The sequence below is a fragment of the Bubalus kerabau genome, chromosome 19, assembly GCF_029407905.1.
Source record: "Bubalus kerabau isolate K-KA32 ecotype Philippines breed swamp buffalo chromosome 19, PCC_UOA_SB_1v2, whole genome shotgun sequence".
In the NCBI taxonomy this organism is placed as follows: domain Eukaryota; kingdom Metazoa; phylum Chordata; class Mammalia; order Artiodactyla; family Bovidae; genus Bubalus; species Bubalus kerabau.
In genome coordinates, this window is record NC_073642.1 from 40,625,100 (window position 1) to 40,642,975 (window position 17,876).

The 17,876-nt window shown below is 38.1% G+C and overlaps 1 protein-coding gene across 1 annotated transcript in view; it reads right to left on the reverse strand.

Moving 5' to 3' along the window:
• Positions 1-5,489: 5,489 nt before the first annotated feature.
• PRKD1 (protein kinase D1) overlaps positions 5,490-17,876 on the reverse strand; it is a 348,924-nt gene continuing 336,537 nt past the window's right edge. Inside the window, exons 17-18 of the mRNA XM_055556386.1 lie at positions 6,804-6,889; positions 5,490-6,002 (exon numbers count right to left, since the gene is read on the reverse strand). Coding sequence (XP_055412361.1) covers positions 5,784-6,002; positions 6,804-6,889 — 305 coding nt within the window. The 3' untranslated portion in view covers positions 5,490-5,783. The remainder of the gene's footprint in view (positions 6,003-6,803; positions 6,890-17,876) is intronic.

Here is a 17,876-nt window from a genome sequence, read left to right on the forward strand (position 1 = left end):
TAGGCATTATTCTACTTAACCTCTTACAATGCCCCTGGATACATGAGAGATTAAAATGCTTTAATGGTTACCAAGAATTCAAGACAAAGCTGGTCTGTCTCTTCATTTCTAACTTCTATGCTATCTTGAGGAAGTCCATCAGTTTTGAGTAAAAAGCCAATGATGACTCATTGAGAAGAGATTCGATGATAATAAAAATAAAGACACAAAAGAGATAGTAATTAGATGTTGGCTAGAATGAAAATGGTCTAAGTTGATTTGTTTAGGTTTTGCTGAGGGTGGGAAGGTGAACTTTTTTAAATACAAAGATACTTTGTGGTTATCAAAGCAAGTTTAATTGGGGGCAGCATTCTGTCTGAAAATAGGCAAACAAATCAGAAGAGTCAGATATAAGGGTTACTCAGCTTTTGGGCAGATTTAAAAAAAAAATTCTTTCTTTGAACCTGCAAGAAAAGTTCAGAGTTGGGAGAAAGAGAAACAAACAAGCCAAAGGAACAAAGGAGCAAATAAGCTCAAGATCCTGAAGAAAACCTGCAGAACAGCTGTCACGAGTGCCAAGTCTTTGTCTTTGGAAAAATAACATGGAACATTGTCCTCAAGCAGCATGCTGCTGTTAGCCAAAGTTAGTATTAAGGGTTTGAAGGATCATACAGAGGACACCCCCACCTACTTATCCCTTATTGGGGAGATAGGGAATGTTTTTATCCACTTGAGTACAGGGAGTCATGTTGTTCAGACACTCAGAGCCCAAACGAGGCAGAAATGGATTAAGTGAAAAATTTAAATGAGATGCTTCAATTTCACATATAATTGAAATTTAATTATGTGATGGTTTAGAAGTTCATCACACCCATCACTGACTACTAACCTATGCTGTCCTAGATGTGGCATCTAGGAGGCCAGTCTTCAAAAAACAAAAGCAAAAAACAAACAAACAAAAAAAGGAGCAGACAGAAGCAGCCGTGTACTTCAGAGAAGACAGTTTCCAGAGTATTAATCCTGGAAAGTTACTGAACAAACAAAAGCAACAACTCTAACTATGACTGAGGGGGAAGGGAGAGATGAATCATGATACCAAGTTGCTATGTTAGTTATACTAATTTTGACATGTAAAGGAACAGGAAACTGTGATGCATAGAGAGGATAAAAAAGCACTTGATGGAAACTGTCTCCAGTAGGGTAGAAGATGGGGGAGAGAGCCCAGAAATTAGACTGAACAATGGCTTCAAAGTAGCTATTACAAACATGTTCAAAGAACTTAGGGAAACCACATTTACAGAATTGAAAGAAAGTATAACAATGACCCACCTGATGGAAAATACTTTTTAGAAACATAAGCATAATAAAAATCAAAGAGAAAATTTACATTTGGAAAAAATGAAATAAAAAATTCATTGGAGACACCCAACATTACATCTGATTTGGGAAAAAAAAAAAAAAGAATAAGTTAACTTGAAGATAAATCGAAACAGATTACACAATCTGAAGAACAAGAAGAAAATGAAGAAAACAAAACCAAAACAGAGTTTGAGAGACCGGTAGACTCACTAAGCATACCAAATTACATGTAAAAGGATACCCAGAGAAGAGAGAGATGAAAGGCAGAAAAGTATTTGAAGAAACAATGGTCTGACTTTTTCCAACTGTAGGAAAAAAAATTATCTACAGATCTAAGCTTAAACTCAAATAGGATAGAAACAAAGAAATCCATACCTAGTACATCATCTGAAAGTGCTGAAAGACAAAGACAAAACAACAAAAGCAGCAGACAAAACGCATCACATACAAGGGAACCACAATATGATTAAAGGTGAGTTTTCATCAGAAACAATCAAGGCTAAAAAGCAGTGGGATGAAAACAAAACAAACCAAAAAAAAACCCTGTGAACCAAGAATTCTATATCCACCAAACCTTTCCTTCAAAAATAAAGGTGAAATAAAGGCATTCCAAGATATGCAAAGACTGGAGACTTGTTGCTAGCAGACATGCCATAAAAAACTCAAGAGAGTCATTCAGGCAGAAAGGAAATGGCACTAGATGGTACTCTGAATTCATATGAAGAAATAAAGAGCGATGGAAAAGGTAGTTAAATATAAAAAACTTTTTTTTAAAACCTTTCTTCTCTCAACTGATTTAAAGGATAATTGTATGAAATGATTATAAAACAGTATTATTGAGTTGTAACATATACGTATATAACATATAGGATAGTGACGTCACAAATAAGGGTGGAGGGAATGGAGGTGTATGGGAGCGCAGTTTGTATATTTCACCAGAATTAAGTTAGTATTGATGTTAATAGACTGTGGTAAGTACAGATGCAAATTAGCTCTAGAGTAATCACTAAAAGATAAAATAAGAAAAACACAATGAAGGAATTATGATTCTATACTAATAATATCTTGCTGACAAAAAATAAGGTAATTAAAGAGGAGAAGAGGAACACAAAAAGACATGAAATACAAGTCAAATGCATGGTGAAAGGTTAAACAGGGGTTAACAAGGCAAGGGGATGGGGTGGAGAGAACAGTGTTTCAAACAGAGTGAAAAGACTGAAATAAAAGAGCTTGTTCCCTTTTGGCCACAAAAAGCAGTCAACCTTTCTCCATGGGCTTCAGTGTGACTTCAGATGAACCAGTATTTGGTTCTTTAAAGTCAGTCTAAATAGACAGTATGTAAAATGCAATCATGTCAGAGGTAGTCAAACAACATTAACTGAAAAAAGCTGTGAGGATACAGATAACTCTTATTCTCATTGCTATACTTATTCTACACATGCAATACAATGGCTGACCATGTTTTGTTTTTTTTAATTTAAAGTCGCCATGAAAGTGAGTATTCACTAAACTCAAAGATCCCTCAGGGCTAACAGACAAATCAACAGCATCTCTGATCAAAACATTTTTCTAGGCACAGTCCTTTTGCTCAGACCAAAAGCAGAAAGAGTGGGTGGTGGGGGTTGTTCTAATGGTTCAGGATATATAGAGAAGGGCAATTTTTATGGCATCCTGAGTGGACTGATAATGTCATATTGCCTATGTAACGACAGAGGACACATCCTCCCTGAATCACACTTCGGTTATTTCTCTTATTTTTGTCAGAATCAGAAGATATTTCTGTACTAAAAACGTTGCTCTGCCTCTTATATTAAACACAGTCTACTGCCCATATGTCATTGAACACTATGATGTACCACTGATGTGAAGTCTGGACAACCACACTGATGATATTTAGCATAAAATGTGGTTGCTACTTCAGTGAAATTGGATTGTTTGCAGCATCAGCTGATGGAAGAAAGTGGTGTGACTTTTAGTGGCCCACTCTTTTCCTGAGCATTAGCAGTTACTTACTCTTTCCTGTGCTTGATGTCACTGAAGAATAAGTTGTCTCGATAGCATGGCCACACAGATATCCTTTTGACATGCTACTCTGAATGTAACAGAAACAGTCATGTTTGTTACAAACTGCTGGAACACTTGGTAAGGCTGCCCCCGCAAAAGGCTGAAACCATTATTCCTCCATAAATATTTTCTACTGTTATCTACTTCACTCCTGAACTTACTTCTTTCCTCAAGTTGCATAATATTCCATATCATTCTATTTTTAAACATTCCTTTTATTCTGACTGAACCAGTCTACTGATATTTCTCAGGTTTATGTCCCTAAGACCATTCTTTCTCATCCTATCCTGAAGGACTTGAGTCATTCCAATCAGCTTGTGGCTTTTGAATTTCAGATATATACCTTCAACTCCAGAATTCTTCCCTAAACTCTACACACATATTTAAATATCTTCAGGATATCTCAAAGTTGATGCTTAACATCAAGGAACTTTATATTCAACATATTCAAATGTGATCTTACCCTTCCTAAGGGTGTAAGTCCTTCTGATTAATAGTCCCATCAATCACCCAAGCCAAAAACTAGGATTCACTCTGCTGCTGCTGCTGCTGCTGCTAAGTCGCTTCAGTCGTGTCCGACTCTGTGCGACCCCATAGACGGCAGCCCACCAGGCTTCCCTGTCCCTGGGATTCTCCAGGCAAGAATACTGGATTCACTCTGGACTCCCCTAAATTTTACATTCAACCAGTAACTAAGTTTCATTGATTCCATCTATCAACATCTTTATACATACCTCTCCACCTAGCTCCCTATTTATCACTGCATTTCTTCATGGCCCTCATCATCCCCTGTGAGTTATTACAATGGTTTACCTGGTCTTTTGGCTCATCCCTACCCTGGCTTCAATCCACTCTCTTGCTGGCAGAGTGAGCTTGCTGATGTTGCTTATCCTTCTGCTTAAGAAGTTTGGTGTCCTCTGACTTACACAGAATAAATTCCAAATTCCGTAAAATAATAACAAAACATATAGTGATTAACCATTGGAAAGATCAACTATTCTCCCATTCCTCCAAGTATAAATAAAGCTTGTGTCTTAACATACTTTTTAAATACATTCAGCTGGCTCACTACACATAAAATTATTCCAAACATTACAATTTTTTTCTGGGATATAGTTAACAGTAATACATGCTAATTCACTGTCATCCTGCTACAAAGAAAAACAGTCCACAAGTATTGACTTTACACACTTGAAGCCTGATAAAGTCCAATACTAGTTTTATTTTCCCCAGGCTATAGAACATTACTTAAGTTGGCTTTCACGTGAGGAATTTTCCAGTGTTGATGTGTTACTGCAGTTCACCTCCAAACCTACCTGTTTAAAAAGAAATTAGAGCCATTTTTCTAATCAATCAGGAAGTTACACCAAGATTGCTGTTTGTAATACTCTTATGTCTCCAAGTATACTGTTTGGTTTTGGTAATTTTTCACTTTTCTATAGGAAACTAGATGATATGCAAGGCAGAAAGGTTTCAGTACCTTTGGAATCATACTTTTGTGGCTGCAGAGTGGATAAAGCTACGTTCTAGGCCATAAGATAACCGTGACTCCTACTTGGCCTGAAAACACTAGCGTCAATTACACATGAAAATAATTCAGTCAGATGGACACAGATTTTCACAAGAATATTTATTTGTTATTGTTGAAAAATACACAAAGGCAAAAGGTTGCTTAGCTGCTGATTTCCTAAAATACAGCAGGGTATTGTAAGAAAGGGGGAAATACACCTGTTCTATAAATGGCAGTTACATTTCTAAGGCATTTGGGCTTAAGAGTAGTAGGCACACGTAGGCCCATTTACTTGAGTTTAAATATACTGAGGCACACCAGGCAGGCAAAGGATTTGAAAATATACAGTAAAACTTTTCCATGCACTCGCGTCTTAGGATTGCATAATCACCCCCGATCCCCCTAGCCTCCATCACTCGTTTTTCCACATGAGTTTTGGAGTTGTTCATAGAACACTGGTAATCATCTACTCTTCAAGAGTTTGCTTGTAGTGACAACAATGGGGTGCACAGAACTGTTTCATGGGCAGGTTCTGTGGACTCTGACCAAATTGAGGCTCCAGTAAGAAAAACACCAATTTGCAAAGGCACAGTGGAGACAGGTTTAATGCATTAAATACAACATGAATCCTTCACAATAACAAGTTTAGTGTTTCAGGGAAGTTTTGTTAATACAACACAGTTGGTCACACAAAATACAAATGCTTCTGTTGATTTGTCTTGGCAACTCAGATACATCAACAGTGCTAACAGTTTAACAGCTTTGTTCTCATCTGACAGAAAATAATGGCAGTTCTGCAAGGCAAATGTTAAACCTGACCGTATGTATTTATTAATTCCACAGTGTTTTGACAGATTATAGGGGATGGAACTCAGAGGATGCTGACACGCTCACTGAGGGCTTTCATTTCTGTTTCTTCGGCCTCAGGACTGTCACTGTGGCCCGCGCTTGGGTCGATCAGGTGTGTGGGGTACTGCAGCCCCTGCTCGCCTGCGAACTGCTCCCACCTCGAGTCATCGCTCTCATGGGTGATGTAGCGCTCCCCGATTTTGCATTCCAGCTCTCGTAAATCTAACCAGGTCTGATAATCCTGAGGAAGACATTGCAAAGTGTTACCCCAGAGATGACTGTAACTCATTAAAGCATTCTTTCTTATTAGTTCCCACAACATACATGTTACCCTTTTCTCTTCCACTCCAACCATGCTGTGCCTTTCCTCAGGCACCCTGAAGTAACAGCATCAGCACCGAAGCCATCTTATTTGCCTAAACTTTGCAAATGCATATTGTTTATAGGATATCATGCATCAGAAGGTGTGCAGTTGATATTTGCAGTTAAGCAATGCAGAATGTTGCTGTTCTTTGGAATTCAATGCCCACAAATAATCCTTCAGTATTTCAGAGGGTTGTTTTTCTAAACTTTAATTTTCAATGTGAAAATATTTTAAAAAATTGAAGAGAACAAACAGACGCATATGCTTTATATCTACTATAAATTTGTTTTACAAGTATTAACTAGGATTTAAATATACAGCTCCCAAACGAGTACAGTGCATGACCAGATGGGCATCTACTTGGATATTTATCAGGATTACACGTACAGATGCTTCTGAAATCTGGTTCTTGAAGTTATGTTATGACCCTTCCTTCTTGTTTTTTGTTTTGGGGGTGTGTGTGCTGTGGTGTGTGTGTGGTATGTTTCTCTTTTATTCAATTTTTCCTGATACAGTTAGAAAGTATTAAATCCTAAGAAGCTGCATGCATTTTGGCAAACACACTGATATAATTATACTTCAAAAATATGATACAAGATTTTTTAACACATAGTATCCAGATCTTTAAAGATTTAGAAGCCTATTCAACTAAGAAAATATCCAATGATTACTTTTTACCTGTAGCCAAGGGTGACTTAAGGTCTTATCCACACTATAGCGCTTTCTCATTTTCACTTGCAGCAAATTATTGATAAGATCAATGGCTGAAAAAAAATTATTGGTAAAAATAGATGATATATCTGAAACATATGCATAATTTATTTATAGTTTATTTCACATCTGCTCTTTCACACAGTTAAATGCAACACAGTGATAACAGACACTAGAACCTGAAGAAAAATCCTCTTGAGAATTCTAAAACCTTGGCCTTAACTTTATTTTGGATCCTAAAAAAATGAAACTGAAAATAACTGTAGAGGAAGGCATATGAGTCTTTGTGAGTATGATGTGAATTCTTTTGGTTTAGTTTTCAATACACTTTTCTGAAGTTGGAATTTTGTTTAAATATATACCATTTAAAGATGTTGCACTAATGGCAGGATATAACTAATATTCAAGAGACAGCATTTACTAATTTTTGTATAAAATGTGTTTAAAGTTTGAATACACATAATTGGCTTTGTAGTGTTTGAATTAAGTGACAGATATCTGCACATCGCATTTAAAAGAAAATAAAGCACAACATAGACATGACTCATGATTAACTTAAAAACCCAATGATCCGGTGGTGAAACACTTGTCTCTTTCAATTTGCTTTTAAAATTAACCACTGAATTACAATTTTATCAGTCTTCATTGTTTCACAGGGAACAGGAAGCAACCTAACAGCAATTCTTCCAAGAAGTTACAATCACAAACCATCCAGCCTTGTACTCAGCCTCTGATGGGGACTTTAACACAGTGTAATTTAGGAAAAAGGTGATTCTTCTAGTTATCTAGTCTACAGAGCATTTTACCTAGAGTATCATGTGTCAATCGCCTTTCCAAAAACTATATTTTCAGCCTATACCACTAACTATAGGGAATATGCAATGCACAGGCCTGTACTATGATTAACAGGGCCTCTCTGAAAAATAAGAGTAACTTTCTCATCACTCCCAGGCAAAGGGCTGGGAGCAGTAAAAAGTACATCCTGGAAAGACACCTTGAAAACAAGATCTTGAAGTACTGATGTGACTGACAGAAAACCATTAGTGACTGTTCCCCTAACCAGAGCCTTGAGGGAGTTGCTGAGAAAGGGAGTCACTAGCTGAAGGGCTAAACAAAGTCATGAAAGGCCTGAAGGTTTGACATTGAGGACTGTGCATTGTATATCTTTATCCCTGATCTGAGATGGTAAAGAACAGATACCTCTACAGCACGAATAAGAAAGCAGAAGTTAACAATAAAGGCATGCAAGGATTAGGATCTGGGCTTTTGCCTGTGAATGGCATCAGCCCCCTGATCCCCAGTTTATTTCTGAGACTTCTTTTTCTTTATTCTGCTATGACACGGCTCCATTGGGGCGGTTCATTGTTGGGCTGGTCCTGACATTAACAGTTCACTCTTTATTAAGTTCATTAGCTTATGATTCCCATTCATTCCGATAATAACTTCCCATTTCTTTCTTTCCACTAGCATTTTCCTCCCCAAAAGAATTTAGTGAAATCTGCCAAACTAATGGAAACATTCACATTTTGCCAAAGAAGACATTCCCTCCCTTAATCTATCCTGGTCATTAAGTTTCTTAAGAGATGGATCTTCCTACCAAATACCTTAAATAGGTATCTGACAAAGATGCAAATTCACTCCCCAACTTGCTCAAGTACCAAGTCCTGAATGAGGGGGCTCTGACCCAATTGCTTGGTCTACATCACTCACTCTGAATGGATCTGAAAACACTTCATTTACAGAAGTCCCTGTAAAATAAAAGTAACTTTATTCTATCAGAATGAATCAGAATTCTGTTATCTGGCAAAGAGAAATGATTCCTACAGGCTTTTGGTAATTCAGAATTGTAGCTCTTGATACTAATATTCAAAGTATTTGCTTGCATGGAAGGACTGCAGAATGAAACTGCTAAGAACTTTTTCACTGGAGAAAGTAAATGTAACAACACACATTTAAATGCTGTCTATGCCCTTACACCCTTGCCTTAGCTAGGATACCTTAGAAACACAGTATTTAGTACAATTTCAAATTCCAAGCATGTGTTCTCAGAGAGCTTTTGAAAGTATAGTTCTCTCAGTGAACTGTGTATCGGGCCTGGGCTTTAAAACATTCATTCACATGATTTACTCACTGGTGAGTAAAGTGCACCTTCCATTCTGGCTGCTGTGAAGTCACACAGCAAAAAATGGAGAATAAGGGGAGAAAGGAGAGTGCGTGTGCTCCGGCAAGCATGTCGAAACATTACACTGCCCCGGACGCCACAGGGGATAAGGACATGTTATTAATTCACTCCTTCTGCTTTGAATTCTATAATTAGGAAGGTAGGAGTACAGTAACTTGACAAAAAGTCTGGTTTGTGCCCAAATGGGCCCCAACAGTGAACCACACTGCCTAATGGGGAGGGAAGTACTGCCAGAGGAGAAACTCGATGTGTGTGAAGGGAATGAAATATATGAAGATGAAAAAATTGCTCTGCTGAGTGAAGCATGTAATCACAAGTCCGACTACAGCCGCAGTACCCAGCTGACCTGAATTTGCACAGCAAGCCAGTGACAAACACGTCCAAGAGAAAAGACTTTAGGACATAAGGAGAGAATTAGACAGGACATGTGTGTCTATACACGTGTGTGTGTGTCTGTGCATTTACAACTACATTTTGTGGCTCTTGGCAGCAGAAATAACTATTAAATGTCGGACATTAGTTAAATATTGTGAACTTGATGTTGCTGAGAAAACAGGCCCATCACTAGTGTTTGAGAGCTCCATTCCACTGGCCATTATTTCTAGAACTCTTAAATCCTTTCCTTTTCATTAATCAAGTTTCATGTAACCCAACATTAAATGCACCCTCCAAAATACTTTCACTGAACTCATTTTTTAAAAAGACTCTAAAGTGTGTGTGTGTTTTAAACATATTCTCTTTATTGACCACATCCATCACATGTATGTGTCATTTGTTTATCTGTTTATTCACCAAATCTTCCTTAAGGGATTACTGTTGGCAACGACACTGGCAATAAAAAAGTTCATGATAAAGCTCTGAAAAGCTCCCAAGTGCAAAGGCAATTCCAAAGGCAAAATATGCATACATATAAAATGACAAAATGCACCATTCTAAATCTTTGACCTTTATTAATACCCTCCTCAAAGAAAAAGTGCTTTCTTCAGCATTTCTGAAATGTAACTAGCTAGAGTCCTAGTGACTAACTCCAGTGCTCCAAAGTATTTCACATGTCAATAATATTTCATGATACTAGTGACAAGAATTATTTTCTCCTATGTTGTGCCCAAAGCCATCATTTTTACAACTTACCCACATTAATCCTATTTATGTTTTAGATGCAATGGAGAACTTGACTATCCCACGTGACAGCTCTTCAAGTCCTGGGGACTGTGATTCACTTTACCCTTGCTCTCAGCAGTTCTTTCAGCTGCCCTTCAGCCTCCCCAGTTTCTCTGTGCACCCTAACTTGTATGTCTACCAGCTGTTCTTGTTCACAATAGGCCAGAATTTTTCTCACAATTAGCTACCAACTTGATATGAACACATAGGTATTATTTATAAGGCTTAGGATGAAATTTTTCCTTTTTTAAAAAATTTCACATTCATAGTCTTAGGTAGTCCTCATAACAAGCATATAAAAGTAGTTATGATTTTACCTCTATTTTATATAAAAGGAAAAACTGGAACTTCAAAAGGTCACAAAATTTGGTCAGACAGTTTCCAGGTAACAGCTGAAGATGAAACCCAGGGGAACGGATTCCAAACCCATGCTCTTAAATACTGTGGCATCCAGCATCCACGTCATACCATTAACTCGTCATTATTAACTGATGATAATAATGTAAAAATCTAATTAAATTAAAAAATTTTCCAACAATAAACATTAAATTCTTCTATGTTTCTATCACACTCCTGTGTACACAAATGCGCAGATATAGACAGATCTATCTATCTCTCTAACCTATCTTTCTGACTTTAGTTCAACATTTTGGCTTTCAAAGACTATTCTGAATGTGATGTGATCCTCTGCCATTGAAAGGACTAATCCTCTACCTTTCTACCATTTCCAAACTGAATAAGCCTGTCTGCTACGTATTAATCAAATTACGAAGAATCTTTTTTCAGGATAAAGCTTAAACACAGAACCTGATGACTCTATGACAGATTAAACTCACAACTGCCATGCCTATAAATTATCTGAACACACTGATAAATGAGTAACGTTTCCTCCCAAGAGTATCTCATTCAGTCCATATGCAATCGTCTTCTTGAAAGGCTACCATGGCAGATTTTTTTCCGAATGCTTTCTTATAGTTAAGAAACATCAGTCCTTGGTATTATTCACTCTACTAATCTGTCAATACTACTTAAAAAGAATGTAATTACTCTAAGGTAATAGATTCTAAGTAAACTACTATTGACTAGTACTGGTTTTTAGTCATTTCCTTCTTAATACCAGAGTTTTCTAAATGTTTGCAAACTTTTCATCACTCATTCTAGGATTTAGACAAGAACAACTATTAAGCTTCTTCCTGAATGATTACAGAATCCATTCTTTCCCTCTTTTAGAAATTCAGAAAACTCTGGTCTGTTCTAAGTATCCTGGTATCTCTCCCAATTTATTCAAGATTTACTAATATAATTATCCACCATGGCTCTAAGAACACCTCTGTCAGCTTCTTCATCATATAGTATGTCCTGCTCTGAACATCATAGTTTACAGTTGCTATTGAGTGTTCTCTTGTGCCACCACTATCCCCCACCCTCTCCCCAAGTACTAGCTCCCAACAGAGACTGTTAAGTGCAAGCCTCAAATGTAAAGATCTGAGCTAAGAGGAGAAGGAAGCCAATAGTAATGGAGTAAAAAGACTAGTAAAACTGGAGTAGCTATGGCAGTCCCCCAAAAGAGCCGACATCAGGGAAATAATTCCAAATGGGACCTCAACTCCAGTTCCAAAATTCAAGTCAAGACTGGGAATTCTGATCCAGAGGGAATTTGATAGGACTTGCCTCTGAAACTGAAGGATGTGCAAGGTGGGAGAAAGGAGACAATGGGAAAGACAGATACAAAATTGAGCCATTCTGAGAACTTCTTTCAAAAACAAAGCAAAGGAGGAAGGGACCATGGTTTGGCAGTGGGAAATAAGAAGTCACAAAGAGGACTGCAGCAGGATAGGAAGTCAGAAGGAAAAGTGACAGGCTGGCATGTCAGAACAGGATACTAGGGCCCAAGGCGGAAGGTTAGAAGGAAGCAGAAAACTCCAGGTGTCCTGGAGCTCCAGGAAGATATAGAGCCCCATGATAAAGAGATATTTGGGGAAGCAGAGAAAATCTCAAATTCCTGATACCTATTACTTCCTTCCATAGATATAGCAAAAAGTACCTATTCCAATGCGCTTCCCAGGTGGCTCAGTGGTAAAGAATCTGCCTCCTAAATGGAGGAGATGTGAGTTTGAACCTCTCGAGTAGGAAATGGTAAACCACTCCAGTCTTCTTGCTGGTGAATCCCATGGACAGAGAGCCTGGCAGGCTACAGTCCATAGGGCTGCAGAGTCAGATGCAACTGAGCGCACACACCACCACATACTGAAGTATCTGCTTTTCATGAGGTAAAGTTGATTGCTACACAGGGCTGGATTCTCCAGTTTGGGGCAATAAGCAGATGTACTTTGGAATAACTGTTGTGTCTGGGGCCAAATATGTGCAGGAAAATCCTCCATTCTCTTGAGTTATATTTTTTTCCTTTTACACCCTCTTTCCCTTATTTTCTCAATTTGAGGCCCTCCTCCCTATCAGTGGCTGGTTCCTCCCTCTCTTGCAGTAAATACGTCATCAACTTTTTCAGACAGTAGTAGAATTACTTTCTGATTGTACCTGCCCATTTACTCTGAGAGTTAGCCTTTCTACTCTTATTCTGAGAGTTCTGTTCTCTGATTCACCCTTGAACTCAATCTCTTCCTTCCATATTACTAATAAATAGTCTTAAAAGCAAGCTCTCTGAGCACCTCAAATAGCGACATTGGGACAATGTGAGAAGTCTTTTCCTTTTTCACAGGAAAATTTTAAACAATTGCATGGTTCATATTTTTATTTTAAAGAATCTCCTCTCAAAAGTATAGCATTTTGTGTTTTCTAAAATGTCTCTAGCCATGGATTTATATTAATGTTTCCCATAAATTAAAATAAAAGCAAAGAAAATCTGTTTTATGGTGCCTAATGTTTCTTTTTTGCTACAACAAATTCTTGGCTAACCAGTTATTTTTCTCCTAATGTCCTGTAAAATAATTTGAAAAATTTATCAAACATTCCTTTTTTTTTTTTTTTTTTTTTAACCAGAATGGACTTTCAGCAGATGTGGGGATAGCTGAAGTTCTGTGCAGCCTGTTTGGCAGGTGTACAAGTGTATCTGAGCAAGAATAAAATTAAAAGGTATACACAGGTGCTGAAGGGCTTTATACCTTAATATGAAAAGAAATGTTCCATCAGACTCTTAATTGTATGGATTCTATTTTCTTCAGGTGTCAAAATTCAGAATCATCTCTGAAATTGTGGAATCTATATTGCAGTCATTCTCCATTTCAAAGTAAATACCACGTATATGGACACACAGGCTCTGAGTGCGTAGAAGGCACAGTGGCACGTGTTACAGCTAAACCGAAAGGACTCCAAAACTTGGAGAACAGGCCAGAAAAAGAATGGAACTGAATATTTTTTAAGACATATTAGGTCCCTCAGGTCACCCCTCTCAGTCACCTTACATTTTACAAAAAACAAAATTTTTTGAATGTGCTGTTTGGCCTGTGGGATTTCAGTCCCTGACCTGGGATGAAACCTGGGCCTCTGAGGTGAAAGGGCCAGGTCTGAACAGAACTGCCCTCTGAGGTGAAAGGGCCAGCCAGGACTGCCACAGAAGTCCACCAATTCCCATCTTTTATCATTTTGGTACCTGCCTGTCTCCCCATTTTCCCTACTAGATTTTAGCTTCTTTAAGCTTGCCCAGATTGTATATTCATTTTTTCACAATTTCATAAATATTTAAAATAAAACGCATCATTTAATGTATTAGGAAAATGCTTGCTAAATAGCATTTGGTAGATTGAATACATTAATTAGAAATTTAAATATGCATTTTCTCAGCTCTAAGTTTTAATATCCGCATTATGTGCATATGGTTTGTATATTTTGGCTAAAAATACTCCTGGATGGCAGGACATCACATCTCTACAAACAGATCACAGGATCAGTGGCTTCCATCAGAAAATCAGAATAACGCTGAGAGTATCTGCAATACAGATCATGTTTATTTTACAACGTTTATCTGACACAAGAGAAATTATCTGTGAAACTCTGGGGCTGACCTGTTTTGTACAGACAAGGCAGTTTAAAGAATTGCTTTTCCATACTGTCTTCTGTGCAGCTGCAGATTAGCGAGGTGCAGCTTTTCAAATTAGAAGCCAGATCACAACTCACTCCTGTGTTGGAGTCATCATTGGTCGCCACTGAGCGCCTTGTTTTCTTCTCCCCCTTTCCATTCTGCTTCACTGCCTGTCATCCTGTAGGCTCAGTACTTCTCCCTTTGGCTTGCTTCATGCTGATGGTAAGTTGTGTGTTTATTTAAAAAATCGTTTTGCAACCCTTCACATTCCAGCTCTCAACCCAGCAAGCTGTTGCCCAGCAACACTAACTGGGACTCTCCTCTCAGGGGCTGAAACCAGAGGCTGCCAGCAGCAAACAAGGCCGCTGGAAATCATCATCTCATTCGTTCCTGAGTCAATTATTGCAATCCAATGAAGTGCAAGACCTTTAGAGACTCAAGCCGGGTCTTTCCCAGTTCTCTCCTCTGTAGAAAGTTACTCCATCCTTGGGTACTCCTTTGCTTCACATTCAATTTAATTTCCTTCTAAAGACTAGAAAAACAATACTGGAAATCATGAATTGTTTAAATGCAGCATACAGCAGCCCCCAAACTGATACCAAATTGATACCAAATTTAAAAATCTCAATTAAAATATATTATTCTAATGAAGTTTTAGGTGGTTTTTTTTCTTTCTTTCATTTTCACTTCAAAGAGATTTTTGGCTTTTGGGTGTTTTTTTAAATGCAGATACTCAAGTCACAGGCAAACTAAAAAATCTTCAGAGGAGCAACTTCCAGGTATCAGTAGTTTTGGAAGAACCTCATTCAGTTGCTCAGTCGTATCCAACTCTTGCGACTCTATGGACTGCAGCATGCCAGGCTTCCCTGTCCTTCACTATCTCCTGGAGTTTGTTCAAACTCATGTCCATTGAGTTGATGATCCCATCCAAACATCTCATCCTCTGTCACCCCCTTCTCTTGCTCTCAATCTTTCCCAGCACCAAGATTTTCACATCACTTGTACAAAGTATCAGAGCTTCAGCATCAGTACTTACAATGGATATTCAGGGTTGATTTCCTTTAAGATTGACTGGTTCAATCTCCTTGCTGTCCAAGGAACTCTCAAGAGTGTTCTCCAGCACAACAGTTCAAAAGCATAGATTCTTCGGCACTCAGCCTTCTTTATGGTCCAACTCTCACATCCATACATGACCACTGGAACAACTGTAGCTGTGACTGTACAGACCTTTGTTGGCAAAGTGATATCTCTGCTTTTTAACTTGTTGTCTATGTTTGTCATAGCTTTTTCCCCAAAGAGCAAGCCTCTTTTAATTTCATGGCTGCAGTCACCATCTGCAGTGATTTGGGAGCCCAAGAAAAAAAAGTCGCTCACTGTTTTCATTGCTTCTCCATTGATTTGCCAGGAAGTGATGGGATCAAATGCCATGATCTTAGTTTTCTGAATGTTGGGGTCTTAAGCCAGCTTTTTCACTCTTTTCTTTCACCCTCATCAAGAGGCTCTTTAGTTTCTCTTTGCTTTCTGCCATAAGGGTAGTATCATCTGCATTTCTGAGGTTACTGATATTTCTCCCCGCAATTTTGACTCCAGTTTTAGCTTCATCCAGCCCAGCATTTTGCATGATGTACTCTGCATATGAGTTAAATAAACAGAATGACAATATATAGCCTTGACATACTCCTTTCCAGTTTGAACCAGTTTGTTGTTCCATGTCTGAATCTAATTGTTGCTTCTTGATCTGCATACAGGTTTCTCACCAGGCAGCTAAGGTTTCTAATATGTGGTTCAGATGGTAAAGAATCTGTCTGCAATGCAGAAGACCTGGGCTTGATCCCTAGGTCAGGAAGATTCCATGGAGAAGGGGATGCCTGCCCACTCCAGCATTCTTGCCTGGAGAAGTCCATGGACAAAGGAGTCTGGCGGGCTACAGTTATGGGGTTGCGGAAGAGTCAGACACAACTTAGTGACTAACACTTTCACTTTTCTTTCTGGCTGAGAAAGACGGTGCTAAAGCAGTGCTTCCTGGACTTTTACATGCATATGAACAATCCAGGGATCTTAAACTGAAAATTCTGATTAGATAAGTCTGGGTTGGAACCTAAGAGTCCCAGGTGGATCCTCAGACTGCATTTTGAATAACAAAAACACTAGTGTTTTGAATAACACTAAAAGTAGCCAGTTAACAGTTTAATATTGCCCAAAGTGCCCTGGAATAGATGGCTATAAACACAAACAAAAGTATCTGTCCTCAATCCCATCTTGTTCAGAATTCTGGAATGAAGACATACTGAAGGTAACGGAAAGGTTTTAGGATAGCTTCTACTCAGAGGATGCCGACAGGAAGAGTAAACAAGTTGGATTACACAAATAAGTTCTAAAATAACTATATACATATACAGCTGTACTGTCAAGATAAAGTTTAACAGAGACAAACGAAACAGAGTCCTCTATTTAGCTTCCTGCCCCCACAAAAGAGGGCTTCCCAGGTGGCGCTAGTGGTAAAGAATCAACCTGCCAATGCAGGAGATGCCAGAGACATAGGTTTGATCCCTGTGTCAGCAAGACCCTTTGGAGAAGGCAATGGCAACCTACCCCAGTATTCTTACCTGGAGAATCCCATGGACAGAGGAGCCTGGTGGGCTACAGTCCATGGGGTCACAAAGAGTCAGACATAACTGAGCACACATGCACCCCACAAAAGAAATTTAAAAACAACCCAGGCTATGTACAGAATTGAAGAATGTGGCTTATCAATATTTACAAGAAAAAATCCAGAATTCTAAAGGCACAGTAAACTCAACATGAGTCTACATTTCATCCATAAATCAAGTGTTATTTTAAGCCCTGCTAAAAGAAATGAGTTCTTTATAATAAAGGAATGGTGAATTCATGTTACTTCAGGCTCATTAAACCTTGAGTCAGATCAGTTTTGAGTTTTGATTTAAAAAGAACACAAAGAGGGGAGTGTTTGGACAGATGTAAAACAGGTGGTTCAAGGAAAAACTGACTGCCCAGGAGAAGAGAAGATTGGAGTGACATGATGGCTGTTTTCAAACCTCTGAGAAGAGCTTTTATTTGGAAAAAGGATTGGGCTTGTTTCTACCAGTGGATGAAAACCCAGAGACATTTTGTTCACTGTGCTAGGTTCAAACTGAAAAAAAAATAGGGCTCCTCATAAAACTGTATATTTTCTATTACTGTAGCGACTTAGGAGTATTCTGGATAACTGCTCAGTGTATTGGTACTGTGGAGTATAGGGTTAAGGTAAGATTTTTAACATTCTATATTTTGAAATATTATTGTTATGGTGAAAGAAAGCAAACTTACAGAATATTTAACATTTCTTGTTCCTATATCCTGATAGCTCCACACATATTTAGATGTCACATTTCAATTCAACCAGGATGTATTATACATTCAGAACTGACATTTTTATGATTGGGATATATAGAAAACATTTCAATTGGATCATAATAAACAGTCAATTTTGAGCATTTATAAAGCCAATGTTCTTGCTAAAACTTCTTCAGATCAGTTTCTCTCTACAAATTATCATTTGTTAGAGAAAAACCTCATTAATTATATTTTATTTGTTATCAAATGGTTCCTTTCCTGGTAGGACACCTTTTAAGATATTAATTTGGAATTTGACATATGTTTA